The sequence below is a fragment of the Chaetomium strumarium genome (assembly GCF_033439665.1).
Source record: "Chaetomium strumarium strain CBS 333.67 chromosome Unknown B0T15scaffold_2, whole genome shotgun sequence".
Lineage (NCBI taxonomy): Eukaryota > Fungi > Ascomycota > Sordariomycetes > Sordariales > Chaetomiaceae > Chaetomium > Chaetomium strumarium.
This window is the reverse complement of record NW_026944430.1, coordinates 1,986,202-2,004,679: the sequence shown is the minus strand read 5'-3', so window position 1 is coordinate 2,004,679 and position 18,478 is coordinate 1,986,202. Positions and strand designations below refer to the sequence as shown.

General features: G+C 55.0%; 9 protein-coding genes across 9 annotated transcripts; 4 read left to right on the top strand and 5 right to left on the bottom strand.

Moving 5' to 3' along the window:
- The first annotated feature begins 870 nt into the window (after positions 1-870).
- On the top strand, positions 871-3,197 carry B0T15DRAFT_105120 (Glucanosyltransferase-domain-containing protein). The gene is made up of 3 exons (XM_062861418.1): positions 871-1,293; positions 1,354-2,185; positions 2,240-3,197. The coding sequence occupies exons 1-3, from the start codon at positions 1,210-1,212 to the stop codon at positions 2,923-2,925; spliced, it is 1,602 nt and encodes a 533-aa protein (XP_062724098.1). The 5' UTR covers positions 871-1,209; the 3' UTR covers positions 2,926-3,197.
- Positions 3,198-3,693: 496 nt separating this feature from the next.
- Positions 3,694-4,218, bottom strand: B0T15DRAFT_490906 (uncharacterized protein; the record flags this gene model as incomplete). Its single annotated transcript, XM_062866732.1, has 2 exons — positions 3,694-3,788; positions 3,936-4,218. 2 exons carry the CDS (start codon positions 4,216-4,218, stop codon positions 3,694-3,696), a joined length of 378 nt encoding a protein of 125 aa, XP_062724097.1.
- A 1,832-nt stretch (positions 4,219-6,050) lies between these two features.
- Positions 6,051-7,010, bottom strand: B0T15DRAFT_490905 (uncharacterized protein; the record flags this gene model as incomplete). The annotated part of the gene is made up of 2 exons (XM_062866731.1): positions 6,051-6,606; positions 6,667-7,010. 2 exons carry the CDS (start codon positions 7,008-7,010, stop codon positions 6,051-6,053), a joined length of 900 nt encoding a protein of 299 aa, XP_062724096.1.
- A 916-nt stretch (positions 7,011-7,926) lies between these two features.
- Positions 7,927-9,345, top strand: B0T15DRAFT_500157 (uncharacterized protein; the record flags this gene model as incomplete). The annotated part of the gene is made up of 2 exons (XM_062867362.1): positions 7,927-8,253; positions 8,307-9,345. The coding sequence occupies 2 exons, from the start codon at positions 7,927-7,929 to the stop codon at positions 9,252-9,254; spliced, it is 1,275 nt and encodes a 424-aa protein (XP_062724095.1). The 3' UTR covers positions 9,255-9,345.
- Positions 9,346-9,347: 2 nt separating this feature from the next.
- Positions 9,348-10,235, bottom strand: B0T15DRAFT_550315 (uncharacterized protein; the record flags this gene model as incomplete). Its single annotated transcript, XM_062870242.1, has 2 exons — positions 9,957-10,235; positions 9,348-9,389 (listed from the first exon to the last, which is right to left on the bottom strand). Exons 1-2 carry the CDS (start codon positions 10,194-10,196, stop codon positions 9,348-9,350), a joined length of 282 nt encoding a protein of 93 aa, XP_062724094.1. The 5' UTR covers positions 10,197-10,235.
- A 668-nt stretch (positions 10,236-10,903) lies between these two features.
- B0T15DRAFT_572511 (uncharacterized protein) lies at positions 10,904-12,632 on the top strand (the record flags this gene model as incomplete). The annotated part of the gene is made up of 4 exons (XM_062870897.1): positions 10,904-11,922; positions 11,994-12,192; positions 12,281-12,314; positions 12,525-12,632. Exons 1-4 carry the CDS (start codon positions 11,175-11,177, stop codon positions 12,630-12,632), a joined length of 1,089 nt encoding a protein of 362 aa, XP_062724093.1. The 5' UTR covers positions 10,904-11,174.
- Positions 12,633-13,162: 530 nt separating this feature from the next.
- On the top strand, positions 13,163-14,750 carry B0T15DRAFT_105018 (uncharacterized protein). Its single transcript, XM_062861416.1, has 2 exons — positions 13,163-13,232; positions 13,295-14,750. Exon 2 carries the CDS (start codon positions 13,352-13,354, stop codon positions 14,573-14,575), a length of 1,224 nt encoding a protein of 407 aa, XP_062724092.1. The 5' UTR covers positions 13,163-13,232; positions 13,295-13,351; the 3' UTR covers positions 14,576-14,750.
- On the bottom strand, positions 14,751-15,988 carry B0T15DRAFT_105032 (kinase-like domain-containing protein). The gene is made up of 2 exons (XM_062861417.1): positions 15,462-15,988; positions 14,751-15,393 (listed from the first exon to the last, which is right to left on the bottom strand). The coding sequence occupies exons 1-2, from the start codon at positions 15,717-15,719 to the stop codon at positions 14,926-14,928; spliced, it is 726 nt and encodes a 241-aa protein (XP_062724091.1). The 5' UTR covers positions 15,720-15,988; the 3' UTR covers positions 14,751-14,925.
- A 231-nt stretch (positions 15,989-16,219) lies between these two features.
- Positions 16,220-17,113, bottom strand: B0T15DRAFT_105011 (uncharacterized protein). Its single transcript, XM_062861415.1, has 3 exons — positions 16,663-17,113; positions 16,466-16,601; positions 16,220-16,391 (listed from the first exon to the last, which is right to left on the bottom strand). Exons 1-3 carry the CDS (start codon positions 17,022-17,024, stop codon positions 16,314-16,316), a joined length of 576 nt encoding a protein of 191 aa, XP_062724090.1. The 5' UTR covers positions 17,025-17,113; the 3' UTR covers positions 16,220-16,313.
- Positions 17,114-18,478: the final 1,365 nt, after the last annotated feature.

The window sequence follows — 18,478 nt, the reverse complement described above, 5'->3', positions numbered from 1 at the left end:
AATCAATTCATTCCCCTGAGAGATACCTACTGGATCTGTAGCCGGAAAATGAAGATGTGGTGCGTGTTGCGTTTGATGCGCAATCACCGGTGGGGTCTCTGGGGGCTGTGCAGTCCACTCAGGTCGAACCCTTCGAAGATCAGCGCTGAGAGACTTGGCCAGTCTTGGTTCTCAGAACAAGCATCGTCCAAGACCACCCAAGCATGCGCCGTTGCCGCTGCCGAGAATCATCTCCAACCAGGGGTCCAACGACATCTACAAGTATGCTTGGAACTACACACTACTGTCGGGTACTTACAACACTGGAGATACCGTCAAGGAGAGACAGCGACGGTGTGCTAACGGCGCCCGCTGGCAGCTTGCCGGGTTTCTGCTGGATCAGGTCTGGGAGCCTCGTTAATAAGTCTCATAAAACATTTGATGAACCATGGGAGGGAAGCCAATGCGTTGCCAAACGTCAAACATCAAGAAACCTGCAGCCAGCAACATTGACCTGTGAGAGGCTACCTGCCGTTCCGCCACTTCATGTGTATTGTGTGACTCCGTAGCACCACGAACGCACAGTCATTGGCGCGAAGCCCATTGCGAAGGGAGAGTATTCGTCTTACTGTGTCGCTTTAATAACAGTTCATTGGGAGCACTTTTGCTGAGGGGATGAGAATCAAGCCCCTGAGCCACCTGGGCAAACGAGATGAAGATGGAATGGACTGCCAGATAGCAGGCTACTCCGGCCTCTACCACATTTGGCTCGCATTTGTGTGGGGTATCCGGGCCGTGGAGGTACCTGAGTATCGAACGTAGGGCCTGCGTCACCACGCTCTAATTTCCGACCACTGAGCTTGTCCGACGCAGCGAACCAACTCTCGGGACCCTGCTTCAGTTTCCACAACCGGTTTCGCGTGTCCGGTGCCAAGTGGAGTTGATGCGCCGCTCCTGCTTTTTAGTCGCAACCAGCTCTCCCCTGATACGAGAGGTTCCTTCCCTTTTCTTTCGATCACCTCCCAAACGCCGTCCTCGTCCTTTCTTATACTTCTCGATCGAGGGTGCTCGATTTCTAGCCGCTCGCTGTGCATCTTTCCATTTTCTGACACTCTTTGACCAGGATCTTTTAAGATTTATTTTTCCCCCCTTCACTTTTCAGCGCATTCACCGCACATCCAAGCGTGTCTCGAAGTATCGACAGCGACAAAATCTTAGGACGCCGCCAAAATGCGCGTCACGCCGGTGACTCTCGCCTCAGCCTCGCTCCTTTTGGGGCAGGCGTCGGCATCTCTTCCGCCCATCGTAATGAAGGTGCGATAGCCATCGCCAAGTGGCTACCCTTCTAAGCAGGGCGCTAACATGCGTTTCTAGGGCTCTAAGTTCTTCTTCGAAAACGGGACGCAGTTCTTCATGCGGGGTGTCGCTTACCAACAGGACAGCGCTGCTGCGGGCGCCTCGACTGGCAGCACCAAGTATAGCGACCCTCTTGCCAACGAGGCCGCTTGCAAGCGCGATGTTCCCCTTCTGAAGGAGCTGAGGACCAACACGATCCGCACATACGCCATCGACCCCACTGCCAACCACGACGCCTGCATGAAGCTGCTTGATGATGCTGGCATCTACGTCGTCAGCGACTTGAGCGAACCGTCGCTCAGCATCAACCGCGATGATCCCAAGTGGAACGTGGAGCTGTACGAGCGCTACACGTCTGTGGTGGACGCTCTCAGCAACTACACCAACGTGATTGGCTTCTTCGCGGGCAACGAGGTCACCAATAACAGGACAAACACTGAAGCCTCTGCCTATGTCAAGGCCGCCGTGCGCGATACCAAGGCCTACATCAAGGCCAACACAAACCGCTGGTTGGGTGTCGGCTATGCTGCCAACGATGATCCAGATATCCGCGGCGACATCGCCCACTACTTCAACTGCGGCAACGAGACCGAGGCCATCGACTTCTGGGGCTACAACATCTACTCGTGGTGCGGCGAAAGCAACATGGAGGACTCCGGCTACACCAAGCAGGTCGAATTCTTCAAGAATTACTCTGTGCCCGTCTTCTTCGCCGAGTATGGCTGCAACCTTCCCAATGGCGCCAAGGGCCGTATTTGGGAGGAGACTACTGCCCTCTACTCTGACGAAATGACCGATGTGATTTCCGGTGGCATTGTCTACATGTACCACCAGGAAGAAAACGACTACGGTCAGTGATGGGTCCGTTTTTGTTTTATCCATCTTACCAACTAACATTCCGCAGGCCTCGTCAGCATCTCCGGTTCTTCCGCATCGAAGTTGAAGGACTTTGACACCCTGAAGACTAAGATGGCCTCCGTCAACCCCACCGGCACCTCAATGAGCGCCTACTCCCCAACTAACTCGCCGGCCGCCTGCCCCGAGCTTGCTTCCACCTGGCAGGTCAAGGGCGGGGCGCTTCCCCCGACCCCAGACTCCTCCCTTTGCGACTGCATGTTCAACTCTCTGTCGTGTGTTCCGGCCGATGATCTCGACCCCGAGAATTACGGCGAAATATTCGACTACATCTGCGGCAGCTCCAAGAAATCGTGCGCCGGTATCAACGGCAACACCACCAGCGGCGTGTACGGTGCTTACGCGATGTGCAACCCGAAGCAGCAGCTGGGCTATGTCTTGGATCAGTACTACAAGGCTCAGAACAAGGCCAAGGACGCCTGCGATTTCGATTCGAAGGCGACCCTCAAGAGCGGCTCCACTGCTGCCGCCTGCAGCGCTAAGCTTGCCAGCGCGAGCTCCGCCAACAGCCTTGCCGCGACGGCCACCACCGTCGGCGGCTCAGACGCCGCTGAGAGCAGCAACTTTGCTGCCCCGCGGGGTCCCGCAAGAGCCTTCTTCGCCCTGGGCGATCTCGCGGTGGGGTTGTATGTTGTTGTGGCCATGGGTGTCGGTGCTGGTATGGTGCTCTTGTAAAGGCAGGCAAAGGCAAGAGTGATGGGGACTTTGTTGGAGAGCGTCTGTACTAGAATTCCATGCACCTAGATCGTGGCTTCACGGGTTCCATTGTTGGGTTTCATTTCCGTTGTACTTGCGTAATGTCACTTCTGTATGATACTTCTGGCTACATGACCGCCGATGTTGGCTGGTGTGGTAGAGGGTATGGTTCAAACCTTCCATTGTTAATTGCTTTAAAATCAGGGACTATGGTCCATCCCCGTGTTCCAGCCTGTGTATATTCGGTGCAGGAGCAGGTCAACCGCCTCTCGAATTGACCACGCTGAAATGTCGAACCGGAGGGCATCACTTCAGCAACTGATGGTTTGTGGGTTGTAAAGTTCGTATTCATGGAGTAAGAGCTGTTCTCACAACTGCTCTTCATTCCGCCACACAAAGCCAGCCCACCCTCTGGCATCGCAGCTTCTGCACAACCCGCCTCTCGCATCACCATCCACGCCTCCCCATTCCGGTCTTCAACTGGCGATATTCGTGGGTCGATACTGGAGATGGACCCGATCACATGGTACGGCGCTGCTGTAGCCAATTCAGCCTAGCAGCTCGTGCCGGATACAGTATTGTATCGTATCTCGGTGTTCGGACCCATTGTTCCCTCCGGTCAAGGCCGCATACTCATTCGCATTCCCTGGCCATCGAAGGTATGCCCGTATTCCCTCACTCATGGTTGAACCGTGGGAACGCACCCGTCGAAACCCGTCCTTTCTCTTGAAGCCGTCTTGTGACGTTTCACTCCACATCCATCTCCATCTCCGCCTGGTCCCCACCGCCCTCTCTCTTTTGCTGTTGTTGTGCCTCCTTCTTCTGGTGATCCGCAGGCGCATCTAGTTACCCCAAACCCATTAGCTTCTGTGTTCTTCTTTCTCATCCTCTCATCCCCTCTCTCACCCAACAACGACAATGGCCCTCTCTTCCCTCTCCCTTGTGTGGGTTGTGTGCGTAGGCGGGGTAAAAAGAAAAAACAAACGTACCAGTCATGACGACCTCGCCCTCCCGCTCCATCTTCCGTTTCAGCGCGTACCCCAGCTTCCGCTCCATCTTGCGCTGCCGCTTCTTGCTCACCGGCTTCCGCGGCCCGCTGGTCGGCAGGAGGCCCGGCCGGGCGCCGCGCCGGAAGTCTGCTTTCGCGATGGCGCCGCCCCGCTTCGCGAGCTGCCCGGCTGCGGCGGCCTGCTGGCGCTGTTTCCTCTGCTTGGCTGCGCGGGCGGCGAGGCGGTTCTTGGAAGGCGCGTTTGGGTTCTTGACGGAGGGCATTTTGCTTTTTTTCTTTTTTTGGCTGTTATTTTACTTTGGCCGTCTCGTCCTGTTATGGGTTTCCCTTGTGGTTATTTCCAGTTTGGACAGGATTGTGTCGGTTTCGGCGGGTTGGGGATGCTTCTTCGTGTGGATGGGAATGCTCAATTGATCATTGCTGGAGGATCTCCGTTGAACGATGGGAAAGTTTAGTGGGGCTCGTTATCGGGATGCGGATAAGCTCTCGCAGCTGCCCGCCAGCTGTGCATTAGGCCCTTCGACTTCTCGAGAGCCTCGTCTACTTACGCCTGAATATGTTCATCAGCTCGACAAGTCTGCTGTTGTTTGGTACACGAACGGTCCTTCAGCCAGCACGTACGGCATTCGCCGGCTCTTTCGACAACGCGGACCGAGACCAACCCAGTTGACTCCTATATCAGAACCGAAATACACAATCGACCCTGGATCCAGCACCACGTACGAGATGTTCGCCTTATCCATGCTACACTGTTCCTTAAGACCGTCCTCTACAGCTGGTGCAGCTCTACATAAAACCTGACTCGCACATGGCCATTGATGACATTCGGTTGTTGGGATGGCGACAGGATTGTCCTGGCACACGTGTAAGCTGGACGCCTGTGTAGGCGTCCCCCACGACGGCGTCTACAAGCTCTCTCACAAGAAGACGAACCGTCGTAATCGATGGTGGCGTACAACTTCATCTTTCACCAGTCCTTGTCAGGGATCACAGGGTCAAACCACGACGAGGTGGTATCCCCGATGGATCAGGGGTTGTTGTGGGCCGGATATTTGCTTTCTGAGGGTGCCTCAGGACGCGTAGCAGCCAGCTTCGGAGAATCTACACTGTTCTCCGGACATCCGAAGCACTTGTTTGGCGATACGAGCAAAGACCGTATCGTCGGTATGCTAATTCCTCAATACCGAGAAGGTCATGAGGAAAGAGAAGACCAAGAGCGTATCAAGACAACCATCCGGTGTGTTGGCCGATGACAGAAAGCCTGCACTCCAACTCTATCGGTCACACAACCTCTGCCCTACCTCATGCTGTTGGTATTGGCAGTCTCTTCTCACGCGTTGACCTCCAGTGAAGAGGTCTGCCTGCCTCCAGTAGCGAACGATCCTCGTCTTGCAGCCAATCCATTGGAAGCCTGCCGGCGAGAGGTAGATTGCCTAATGCAGCCATTCATATTTGCCATCGGTCCCGGGCGATCAACAGCCGGCGAGCCCAGATGCGTGTTCCTGGCGTTGATGGTTCAACAACACCAAAGCGCGCTCGCTCGAGTTGGCAGATAAACATTCTCCTTGCGACCACTATGAGTCTCGGACGGCATTGTCCAGGAAGACATCGAACTCATCCGGACATTGCAGTAGTGAACACATGACCTCCCAATGGCCAGTAGCAGACAAACGGACCAAATCGGCTTCTCGCCACCCGAAAGCGTCGTTTAAGGTTGGGAGGACCCCAGGACAGCACGGCCATTCGCGGGCCCCACGCCACGACCTCGAGCACAGCTGCGCCTGGTCAGGCCAACTCCAATCCCAATGCCACCCCACGGGGGATAATTCGAGAGCTTCGGCGCACGCATAGCCGCCGCCCCCGACACTCCGACCAGTATGGCCAATCGCCGGTTTTCCAAACGGGCTGCGTGCTCCTGGTTCCAATTCCAGTACAAGCACTGCTCAGTGTGTGCCTCTTTTCGGACGAGGGTGCAAGGAAACCCGTTTTCTACTTGCCACCTTCTGCACAATCTCGACGTGATCCCCGAGCCTTGACTTCCGAGTCTTGATTTAGAGAGCCAGCTTATTAGTGAGACGTTACGCGCCAAAGTGACCTAGGTCAGCGCGATAAGTGCACGCGACATTCCGGCAAGGGCTGGCTCCGACGGCACAAGCCCGGAGTCGTCACTCCACGAGATGTGATACTGCCCCCTCCCACTACGGGCCATAAACGACTCCCATTCCTCGCCGTCCGAGACAGGACGATACGACTTTGGCATCGTAAGCTCACATGTCCTTAAGCCTTTGAGGCGCAGGATCGGTGTTAAGTAGACATCTCGCAGCTCGTCGAACGATATGTTGGGTTCGGACCGGGAACAGAACCGAGGCATCAGGACGGCGATTCGAAGGTGAGCAAGGGCAGGCATCTCCGCGAGAGCGTCCCATAAGGATTCGTATGCCTCACGACCCCAGAGGTGCGGCACCATGCTGGCCTGGTTCCGGTCAAAAGCGGCGACCTCCCATTTGATCTCGAGCGATCGAATGAGAGGCCAGTGCTTGGGGATTTTGGCCTGCAGGCTGCGTATGTCATCAACGGGCCTCCTTCGACTTGACGTGTTGATGATGAGGAAGACGTTGCTCTGGTACAAGACAGGAATCCCTTCCGCAAGCCTGGACTGCGTTTAGCGCCACTCTGCTGCAAGTCAGGTAGAAGCAAGACGATGAGCTTACGCTTGCCAGCACGTGAAGAGCATGGAGATGTCGAGAACCCGCCGACGGGCAGAGGTGAGGCAGTAGTGTGAGCGGCCGATTACACGGCCAAAGGGGACGTCCCACTCATCCTCGCAAATCCCGTGGCGCCATCGCCGCCTGTTGCCCACCTTGTCGGCACGCGTGGGATGAGGCATAAACTCGAGATGAACTCGTCGTCTGCCGAAGAGCTCAGTGAATATCAGGGCACGTAGCTCTGGAGGTAGCTTGCCAAAGATTGGAGATGCCCGTTGCTTGCGCCGTGGCTCGGCCGAACATGATGCCGGGTCGTCAACCGGGAAGTTGGCGCTATTGGCCACATCCATTGGATGAAGCATGTTATGCCACGACGGGTGCGTTGCTCAGCGTACAATTTTAGGAAGACGCTGGAGATGTTGTCACACTGATGACGGACCGATTGCAATTACACGTGTACAGCAGAAAATGCTAACCGGCATTTCGCTGCTCAGATCCCATGTGGATGAAGATTGATTGATATGCCATGCTCTGATCATGATCAGTGAGGAGCGCGAAGTGGAGCGATTCAGGCTCCACTCAGCGCTGTGGGGGACCTGTTGTGGGGTACGCCCCCGCATGCCCACTTTCTTTCGGTGATGGCGGGGCGGCAGTCTCTCCTGCGGCTCATCTCGATCTCCCGTCATTGCTCTGGTGATCTACCGATATCACTTTGTGTCGCACAGAGATCGATATCCGAATGTAATACTACCGTCCCTAATCTGACTTTTCATTGTCGTCCTCGGGCCGGCTGCCTGTCTGTATTGCCTCAGCGGCTAAGTAAGGTAGTTATCTGCAAGGGAGTCCACCTGGCCAGAAGAAACGCCACTATCACCGTTCTCCAAGCACGGAAACGGCAGCCAACACAGTGTCTGAGAATGTTGTGATGCGCAAGTACCCGTCGGGATCCACGGTCCTATTTATGAGTTGATGGCCAGTGGTAGCAGATCCATGCGTGTACCGACGATCAACCCGCTTGTCTCCAGGCTGTCTCCGTGTCGTCCACACCGTGATGTCCACAATCCGAGACCTAGTACTGTCTCTACCCCGCCCAGACTGCGCTGTTCGACCGAGGTCGATTGGAAGGAGCGGCCAAGGCGGCAGGGCGGTTAGGCCTAGCCGCCCACTGCCACGGTATAAATCCTTCGGTCCCCGATGATGGCAGCAAACATCGGAAGGACCAGCTCCAAAACTCTAGGTAACATCCCCATGAAAACTTGAACGGCCATGAGGCTGTTGTCGTTCTCGCTCCTTGGAGCACTTCTTGCCTACGTCTTCTACACCGCGGGCCCATTCGTCCAGCGCACACTAAGAGTGCTTGGGGCGTTCCGCAGCTATCCAGATGGCGCGTCTATCAAGGGCGAGGTGGTTTTGATCGCGGACACCATCCACTGCGAGGATGTCCATTACCACGGCCCTAGCGAAACGCTTTTCACTGCTTGTGAGGACAACGCCGAGACCAGATTCAAGTGGTTTCCTCCCCTAGCCAACTTTGACGATCCTGAGCTCGGTAGCAGGAGCCAGGGCTCCATACATGTGGTCGATCCCAAGGTTGTAACCTCTTGCCGAGTGAAGTGTTTGCAGCATAGATGCTGACCATGTTGCAGACAATGAAGTCGCAGAGGCTGACGTTTGAGAACTTTGATGGCCCATTTATCACCCACGGCATCGATGTGATTTCCGATGACGAACGGAGAGCAGGCGAGGCCGTGTACGTCTTCGCCGTTAACCACGTCCCTGAAGTCCAAGCGTCTGGACAGAAGGGCCCGCATGCCCGTTCACGGCTGGAGGTATTCCACCATGTTATCGGATCGTCCTCCATCAAACATCTCCGGTCCATTTGGCATCCCTTGATCAGAACGCCGAATGATATCTTCGTCCAGAACCCAACCTCGATATACGTGACAAACGACCACCACTACCGCTTCCATGGCATGATGCGGACCCTCGAGGACATGTATTTCCCCGCGAGGTGGACAGAGGTCGTGCATATCCAGCTCGACTCTCTTGTGGCAGCAGAACCGACTTCCGGCGTAGAGGCCAAGATTGCCTCACCCAAACTGCACAACAGTAATGGTCTTGGACACGGCCGGTCGAAAGACGAGGTCCTCATCTCTAGCTGCGTCAGCGGAATTCTGCACATCGGTCGGGTCGAGGCTGATGGGTCGGGGAATATCACGATCATCCACTCTGTTGAGCTCGACCACATCGCCGACAACCCTAGCTATTTTTCCGACCCCTACGCCACACCCGATGACGACCGTAGCGGCTACCTCGAAGCTGGCTTAAGCCGCGCCATCGATTTGGCCAGCACCCACCGAGACCCGAACGGTAATGACCCGGTGATGGTCACCTACGTCAAGCCCGTCGCTGGGGGGCTCTGGGAGAAACGGATCCTGCTGGAAGACGACGGCACCACGATTAGGAGTGCTAGTGCAGCGGTTCTGGTGGCTCTGGACCCGGCCCAAGACGCGCAGGCAGGGGGGAGGAAAGCATGGCTCTTTACCACCGGATTCATGTCGAAGAGCATGATTGCTGTCAAGGTGGATTTATAGTGTGACACAAGCAGCGCATTATGCCTATTAGCACCCTCTTCACATAGCAGCCGGCATCGACCCCATGGTTCCTCTCATTTCCGCTTTTCAACTCTACTGCTTTGCCAGGTTGTGAATCTGCTCCGTGTACCAGATCTGTCAACGCATGTCAGTGATGCTCCTTCATCGGAGGTGTAGCAACCGTACCTTATCCATTCCCCCCCGGACAGCCGTGGCACCTAACGTTTAAAGAAACCAAGCCGTCCCGTTATGCTTCCTATACAGCACGGCATCCTGCTTGTTACTTCTAGATTGAGCACGACGCTATCTGGGAGCGTTTAGTTAAGCACCACCCGGCCTCCCAAGACCGACCATGTCGCAGCCACCGTCGGAAACGGCCTTCCCCCATGCCGGCCCGGCTGTTGAAACTGCCGTTGACTATGGCGGGGCACTTCGGGGAACTCCTTCCGCTGTGGTCTCGTAGGCTCGAGGAAGAGGTCCTAGCGGGCCTTGGTACGATCCGACTTTTATCGATGTACGTCTCTCCTTTGTTGCCCCACATCATCTACAATAAGTCGTCAGCTACGCGTTTCACCCCGGCTTCATATAGAGAGTGGGGAGCCTACCTGACCAAGACGACGAATAGGATGAAGAGAACGAAGTGCACAAAGGGGATGAAGACTAGAAGAAGAACCGAAACAAGACGAGGAAACGTATACTAACCATCACAAAATCCTCCCCAGCCTCAACCATCGCCTTTACCTGCTCCACACATTCCACCATCTCCCACTCGCTCTGACGGACATCATTATTTACATCAACCCCGACACGGAACCCCTTATACTCCCTGGTCGCCTCCCTAACAGGTCGGGCAACCTCCACAACCGCCCTCGCCCGGGCCCACACATCCTCACCGTACTTGTCTCCGCGCAGGCTAGTCTGCGCTCGAAGTAGGATTTCCATAATGAAGCCCTGAGCGCTTGACCAATTTATAATCCACTGGCCTTTACTATCTCGGTAACCAGCATGAGACGTGGCGGCAGCCCCTGATATTGCCACCACCACCACCATGGTGGGACTTTCCGGTGCCGTGCCAAGCAGCCATGCCTAAGGTAATCCCCGTCTCGGACCCGGCGTTGGCTAGTGTCGTCGATTCGTAATTGACGGTAAAGGGTGTTGTTGCCATCCATCTATACCGCCGAAGGGTCGCTTAATTAACAAACTGTCGGGCCTTCGGTATCGTAGGGTACATACCTACTACCCACAGGTACTCACTCCTACTAGTACTATTGTCTGTAGCAACTCTACTGCGACGGTCTGTGACCCGGCTGACGGTAGAGCAATTTGATCATGTGAGCCGCAATAATAATAACAGTACACGGACAGTTGGGGAACCACCGGATGTCAACTTTTACGAAACTACTATATTGAAACATGTAAGAGGGTATATACTGGCGACAGACGGATCATGAAGACGCGTGAAACATGAACTCGATACAATGATGGGCTGTTTTTCCATCTACATCAAAGCTTCTCGGAGTGGAAGTCCCTTTGCTCTCCGAGTCCTTCTGGCCCAGAGTCTGACGCTCTGACGCCCACGGTGCATCACTTCGGAGCTTGGGCATCCGACTCGTCACCTTCCCACTATATTTGCACTGTGTCCGGGAAGAAATCCGTGCCATTCTCATCCGTCTGACCGTGACAACAGTGGCATCCGCAGCTCGCCTACCTTACTCATCTCCACAATCTCGATCTTACATATCTGCTTAATAAAGCCTTCAACGACACCGTACACCATAGTATGGATAACTGGGACCTCAAGGCTTACTTCCCGCATTCGTCGGATAAATCGGCCCAAGTGAAGGAGTGCTTGGGGCGATTCGACTTTGGCGCACTCCGTTCGTATGCATCCAAACTCCCAGCGCGGCATGGACTGCACACATGTCCAAAAATTACGTGACACACGGGTGGAAATACGTCGTGCGCGTATTGCGGTTCAGTGATTGCAAGACGCAATGGGCAGTTCGAGTTCCGGTGCAGAAGCCCAGGCGGACTGCGGCGGAATGGCTGCACAGCAAAGTCGCAGCGATGATGCTGGTGCGCGAGCGGACGCGCGTACCAGTGCCGAGGGTGTTCGGGTACCGCGCCGACGGCGACGGCGACGGCGACGGCGTCGACAATCCCTTGGGCGCCGCCTTCATGTTGACCGAGTTCTTGCCATACAATGCGATTGTGGCTATGGACCCTCGACGGCGGCCGGGATGCTCACGGTCTCACCGCGGGTGCATCCCACCCGAGCGACGACGCCACTTCCTCAGTCAAGTGGCCGAAATTCAGGTGCAGCTGACGTCGCTGCGTTTCCCCAAGATCGGCGTCATTGTACGAAACGCTTCGGATGGGACGTACGGCATCGGGCCATTCCCAGACATTGGCGGCCCATTCGACACAGCCTCACAGTACTTCGAAGCGTGGGCGCGGCACGCCAAGTATACGTTTCCCGAGGAGGTCGTCAGGAAGGTGGTGGGCCGAGGGCCGGTCGAGGAGGTCCTGAAGCCAATACAGGACTTCCCATCCGCCGTGGGACGTTTGGCAGCCCGATTGTCGTCATCAAACTCCGGGCCTTTCCCCCTCACGCACCCAGACCTGCTCCACACACATATCCTTGTCGACAAGGAGTACAATGTGATGGGTGTCATCGACTGGAAAGGAGCATGCACTCTGCCTGGGAATTGGTCCAAGTACCACACTTCCTTGCCACAGTGCCCGCCGTCATGGATTCTCCTCTCAATTTCGACAACAACGGCCAGCCGTTGGATGCAGAAACGAGAGAATGCTGGGAAGAGAGGAGGGCTTACGTGGAGATGGTAGCGCGAGCGGAGATGGACGAGGGCGCCGACTCGAAACTGTCCCAGACTCTAGCGGACGCAAGGGCGCAGGATTTAGCGTACGCCCTCCGATCGTACGTTGACTCTGGGGATATGGAGTTAGATACCGATTTCTCCGGCCGACCCGTGGCGGATGGCTATCTGGGGGACCTGCGGGCACAGGAGATACGAACGTACCTCGTACCTGGAAAGATGGGTGTGTTTACTAATGTTTTAAAAGAGTTTGATATTCGGAATTCAAATCCTGGCTGAATTGAGATAACTACTGATCCATGCATTGAGTTCGAAATCAGAGAGAGGCTTCAAAACTTCATACCTCACAATTCCCAGACACCTCACATTTCCTTCAAAGGAGATTTTTATATTTATTTTTCATGATATAACTGGACACTGAGGAATCGGACAGCGAGGACGGGAGCGGCTTGACGTTGAGCGTGCTCTTGACACCAAACCCAAGAACGTAATTAGTACCACTGAGGTCTCCGCCAAGTTCTTTGGCAAGTTCGCCCTATAAAAGCGCCTCGGTGACAAGGAATTCGGCATCACAACAATCAATCAGACCTGCGCAGTGTAAGTGGCGGTCTTGGTTCGCTTTTTCAGAGGCTCTGTCGCAGCGACAAATGGTTGAGTTGCCGGCTCTGTTTGACCGACAAGACCAGAAGGCTGGCGACGAACTTCGATGTCAGAGTTAGAGAGGCAATTGATACCTACCAGGTACTACTAATTAAGTATATCTACTTGTTCTTTAGCTTTTAATCTCTTCTTTATCGTCGTTTTTATATTCATCATCCTCTTCTTCTCTGTCTTCTCCGTTCGTTTCGTCTTGTTCGTCTTCTTTGTCTTCTTCGTTCCCTTCACTTTTGTAATCATCTTCGTCTTTCCTCCAATATTTTCTATCTTTCGCTATCTTTTTCATTTATTTTTATCCTCTTTCCTTAGCTCCATCTGATTATCGGGGTGAGGGACATCATGTAGGTACGGCATTTTCTCAAGCCGCCTATGGGCATCGTCGTCGGGCGGAGAGCGGGGCAACAGCGAATGAGGGACAAGCGACTTCAAGACTTCAAGACTTCAAGTCTTCAACTCACAAACTTGGCTGAGCTTCACAAACGAGGCGAGTATCATTTCTCAAAAATCGGGACTTATGCATAACGTTAATTATTCCTTCCCTTTCAGTCCGGAAAAAAGCCCCCCGTTGCCCCGCCTTCCCTCTCCCCTTTGTCCGCCATTACCATGCCACTAGACATATCCGCCATCATCGACAGCGAGCTCCACGCCCGCAATGCCGAGATCTCAACCATCAACCACCAGATCCACTCCCATCCCGAGTTGGCCTATGAAGAGATCCACGCTCACGACACTTTCGTCCGCATTCTTAGCACCCTCGGCTTCGACGTGACCCCTCACGCATACGGCCTCGAGACGGCCTTCTCCGCCGACTTCGGCCACGGCGGCCGCCTCATTGTCTTCAATGCCGAGTACGACGCGCTGCCGGACATCGGCCACGCGTGCGGGCACAACCTCATTGCCTCCGCGTCCTTCGCCGCCTTCCTCGGCCTGGCCGCCGCACTGCGCGCCTCGAACCAGCCGGGCCGCGTGCGCCTGCTGGGCACGCCCGCCGAGGAAGGCGGCGGCGGCAAGCTCAAGCTCATCCAGGCGGGCGCTTACCAGGATGCCGCCGCCAGCTTGATGGTCCACCCGGGGCCGGGACACAAGCTACCCACCTCCAATTCCATCCGTGGCGTCTCCTTCGTACGCATGCTCGCCAACGTCAAGATGCGCGCCCACTTCACGGGCCGCGAGGCGCACGCCGCCATCGCGCCCTGGGACGGCATCAACGCACTCGACGCCGTGTGCCTGTCGTACAACGCCATCAGCATGCTGCGGCAGCAGACGCGGCCGTACGAGCGCATTCACGGCGTGTTTGTCTCGGCGGGGAAGCGCCCCAACGTCACGCCCGCCGACTGCAGCGTCGAGTACTACGTGCGCAGCGCGACCAGGGCCGAGGCAGCGGCGCTGTGGGGCCGGGTGCGCAAGTGCTTCGAGGGCGCGGCGATGGCGACGGGCTGCGGAGTGGAGTTTGAGTCGCTCAATTCGTATGCCGACGTGCGCCCAAGCAGGGCGCTGTGTGAGGCCTATGTCGAGGCCATGCCGCGGGGGACCGTGGCGTTTGATCAGCCGGCGGATATCCTGGCGGGAAGTACGGATATGGGAGATGTGTGCTATGAGTGCCCCGGGTTCCACGGTGTGTTTGGCATCGGCACGAAGGAAGGGGAGGCAAATCACACAAAAGGGTTCGCTGCCGCGGCTGGGACGGATGATGCGTTCCAGAGGGCGTTGGAGTGCGGGAGGGGCATGGCGTTGGTCGGGTGGAAGGTATTGTCTGACGATGGGTTTGCCGAGAAGGTGCGGAAGGAGTGGGAGGAAGATATGAAGCTGGCCGCGGAGGGCAAGTGAGCTGCAATGGGGGTTGTGCTTTTCTTTGGCTTACAGGGACAGAAAGAAAACCAGAGGGTTACAAACTGACCGTAGCTGACCTTAGGCCGATCCAGTTTATCACGGAGACCCGGGCTCCATCGACGGAATTTTGTTGGTAATTGGATGTGACCAGTAGGTTACCACAGGGCCACGTATGACAGAGCCCAGAAGAAAAAGGAGGGAAGAGAGAAGAGAGATGCACTTCCTGGCACTTCCCCCAACCTGATATTTCAAGACCAATTGTAGCGCCCATACGTAAAGCTAGGTCTCGCCCGGGAGTGTCATATGACAGAATGACCACAAAACCAGGATGTGTCGGGTAGTCAATCTTAGTCCCTGTGATGCTCAGTTTCCGTCCAGTGTTTCTGATAGAAGGAATCCGACAGCGCAGTAAGATGCTGGAGTGTCTGTTGCTCTGCCACCAGCTCCTTCGCCGTTATCCGATTTGCGGGATCGGGTTCGAGCATCCTGGTCTCGATGAGGCGAAGGAGACGCCAAATATACCTGCTGCAGTCTGGTTGCCGTCGAAGCTGTTCGATCCAGTCCTTCACCTCTTTCTTTAGTGTCGCGGTCTGCAGGTCCTCGGAGACCGTATAAAAGACATCGGCCTTCTTCCAGCCAAGCTTTTGGTCTTCGGCAAGTCTTGCCGATGTAAACTCCCTAACTCCGTCCTCGCCCATGAGGAACAAGGTAATGTGCTCCAGGAACAGGCAGGCCATGCCATAGACGTCGGAACAACGTGAGGCAATGCCCTCCTTGACGTCGAACTCGGGCGCCCGGTAGGTCATCATTTGAAACTGACCCGAAGTTAACGAAATGCTCGCCACTCGGTAGATTGAAAAGCGACAAACAAATACTAACCGACCTTTTGTAGCCCCGATTGCTCTTCTTTGGATAGCGTGCTCTGAAGTGCGGAGAGCCCAAAATCAGGAAGCACTAGGCGTTGGGTGGACTCTGCCCATAACACGTTCGAGGGTTTGATGTCACCGTGGCGGCCGTAGAGGAGGACGTTGCTCTTGGTCCCACATGTAGTAGTATCATCATGAGGCCTGATGTGTATTGACGGGCGATCGTCGTGGATTCTGCTGACAGCCTCGATAAGTTTGCAGTACTCATCAGCCATGCGAGGGATGTGGCTCTTATTCCTGATTATGGCGTGGTTGGATAGTTTCCAGAAACCCTTGATCTTCCCTTCTTCCCAGTCAAAGAACGTATCGGTGTTGCTATCGGAGACGCCAACCCGACGCACGATTCGCTTGAAGATGGACCCGTTTCTACATCGTCTGTCAGATTTCCTTTGGGATGACGCAGTAGACTTTGCTCAGCTCCCGCAGGTCTTCTTGATTGAGTCGTGTAATTGTTCTCGGGGTCTTTCAGACAGAGAGTCTCGCGGCTGTCAGACGGGAGTGAAAGGCGCAGTGACAGGCCGTCTGAAGTCTCGGTGGCAGTCTCGGGTCCCGCGGTAAAGACCTCTCTTTGACAGTCAGTGCTGGTAGAAATGATCAGCCGGGACATCTGGATATTCACTAGTAACAGGTCTTCGTATACCGTACCATTTCGCCAGACTTGAGAGCTAGACCTCGTCCATGTGCCACTGCAAGTCCATCCCGGGCACCTGTTCGACATCCTCCCGAGCAGAAGCGCAGCCATGGTGACCGTGCTCCCCTGAGTAGCATGGCGGCTCCAATTCCCCTCGTCTAGGGTGATGTTGCCTACCTCAGCTAAGGAGCAGGAATCGGCCACGGTCAATCAAAGGGATTCCCTTAAATTGCTCCTGAACGAATACTCGGAAAACCTATGTATTGTACGTGCCTCGCGTCAGTCCATCCGTATCAGAAATAACTTTGCGCTATACAAACTAATACTTGCCTTGAAACTCTGAAAGATCTCGGACGGAAGGATTCGAGGAGGGCTTCCCACGGCATCAAGAAACGTGAGATTGAACTTTGCTAGTAGCTGCTGGCCCAGGTCTCTAGAAGGCTGTACGTATCGTAATAGCAGTGAACTAGAATTCTCTGTTAACCAACGTCCCGAGCGTGTCTCAAGAGGTGAATGAGTATGCTTACAAAATGTTTTTGAGAAACTGGCCAAGATAAAGGAGCACATGATCGTAGACTTCTTGCAATGATTCTCTGGGCACAGCTCCATGGACTGCGGCAGTGTGTTGAGACACACCAACCCTTGTTCTCGTCGCGCCCACAATGGAAGGATGCTCAAGCTCCCCGATGGAGGTTAGATACCGATGACCTGAACTAGGAGGTCCAGTGATACGTCCCGAAGGGGTAAAACAGGCCTCAAGCCGCCGTTGCATGGCTCTGGGGTCAGCTACCATCTCCTTCAAGTCGCGAATCTCCAATAGCAGCTTCTGAAGAAGCTCTGGCGATATCCTGGGACAAGAATCCTGATAATACCCCCGGGCGACCAGCATGTTTTGTAGAGTGTCGATAAGTTCAGGGCGGATTCTGTCTTGGAAGGCCGATACGAAAACATCGGGCAGGCTACGCTGTGTTGTGAGGACAACATCCCTAGAACAGAACGATCAGCATCTGGTCATCAAGGCTGAACTGTCGCGGATCGCGCTTGACGAGACCTGGTCTTACAGTGTCAATCTTTGCAAGAGAGTATCAAGTATCCGCAGATGCGATTCGATCTGATTCCGCAGATCTAAAACCCGCTTCGAGATGCGGAATATGCCAGGTCAGCTTCGGGACAATGTGTCGGAGACGGCCGCTCATGGCCCCCCGGCCGAGGCTCGGCTCCAAATCGCCGATCTCTTGGAGGAAGTTCTCGACTGGGCCCTTGATAAAGTCGACCCTGACGGTGATCTCTTTCCCGTACGCGGGGTAGGCACCCCATGTTGCGAAGGCCTCGAGCGGCTTCAGTGTCTGGGTCAGCTCTTTCAGGAAGGAGACCGCTTCCCGGTACTCCCTGGCGGCTCCATGGCAACTGTCCAAAGCTTCGTAGATGCCGTGTGCAAGCTTGATGGCAGCGGCAATATCGCCGGCCGACCAGCCGAATGACATCCTGGGCAAGTTGCACCAGGAAGAGTAATGGGGATGCGGAGTCTTTCGGAAGATCCAAACTTCAACGATCAACCTCCTACTGCCGGTGCCTTGGAAGATTTGAGTGCCAGGCTGCGATTCGGGGGTGCGAGAGTATTGTACCAAGTGAGGTGTTCCTTAAATCCAGCCATAATTGCCCTCGTTGGAGTTGACGCGCAGCTTCAAAGCCCTTCACTGCATGCTGTACTACGTCGGGTGCTCTTCAGCAGACTATTGGGTACTAGTGCTGCTGCTGCAGCCCGAATCTGCCTTGTCCCAGGCCGGTCCATACAAACCAATAGTTGGGCGAGATACCTAGATGCCCTGACCCGATGTGCTCTTCTGCTGATGGGATCACGGACCTCCGTCTGGACTGGTCTCACAGTTTTCCTTACCGTTAGTGTTCGCGCATCATGCACATGATGCACTGCCCTCTGGTTCCTGTGCGATGCTCTCAGCTGCGAAAGTCAGACTGAAATCTTGCCTCAAGAATTCCAGAGGGCGGCCAACGAATCGGCACGACATCCTCAAAGCCCTACTACATCGACCGGCCGAAGATACGTAGCCCGAGCAGAAGGTCATTCATTGTCTTCAATGACTTGGCCTGGTAAGGTCAGCGATCCAATACCATGATCACGGGTTGCAGGAGACGTTCGAAGTGGGCCCAACGGCATAGATTAGCATGGCAGTGTGGATTTACCAAGAGTGAAATGCGTACGGGACGTTCTGAAATACCTCTGTACTGATCCATAATAAAAGCCGTTGTTGAAGCTTAAGATGAAGTCCGCCAAGGAAATTGACCTTGCATTAAGCCCCGCTCCCACAATTCCATTGAGCCAAT

Excerpts from the sequence above, each read along its gene's own strand:
- B0T15DRAFT_105018 (XM_062861416.1), top strand. The coding sequence starts at position 13,352 with ATGCCACTAGACATATCCGCCATCATCGACAGCGAGCTCCACGCCCGC.
- B0T15DRAFT_105120 (XM_062861418.1), top strand. The coding sequence starts at position 1,210 with ATGCGCGTCACGCCGGTGACTCTCGCCTCAGCCTCGCTCCTTTTGGGG. Across the intron at positions 1,294-1,353 it reads TTCCGCCCATCGTAATGAAG|GGCTCTAAGTTCTTCTTCGA; the intron begins GTGCGATAGCCA and ends ATGCGTTTCTAG. Across the intron at positions 2,186-2,239 it reads CCAGGAAGAAAACGACTACG|GCCTCGTCAGCATCTCCGGT; the intron begins GTCAGTGATGGG and ends AACATTCCGCAG.
- B0T15DRAFT_105011 (XM_062861415.1), bottom strand. The coding sequence starts at position 17,024 with ATGCTGGTCGCCCGGGGGTATTATCAGGATTCTTGTCCCAGGATATCG. Across the intron at positions 16,602-16,662 it reads CAGTTTCTCAAAAACATTTT|TTCACTGCTATTACGATACG; the intron begins GTAAGCATACTC and ends AGAGAATTCTAG. Across the intron at positions 16,392-16,465 it reads AGATCTTTCAGAGTTTCAAG|GTTTTCCGAGTATTCGTTCA; the intron begins GCAAGTATTAGT and ends TACAATACATAG.
- B0T15DRAFT_105032 (XM_062861417.1), bottom strand. The coding sequence starts at position 15,719 with ATGGCTGATGAGTACTGCAAACTTATCGAGGCTGTCAGCAGAATCCAC. Across the intron at positions 15,394-15,461 it reads AGCAATCGGGGCTACAAAAG|TTTCAAATGATGACCTACCG; the intron begins GTCGGTTAGTAT and ends ACTTCGGGTCAG.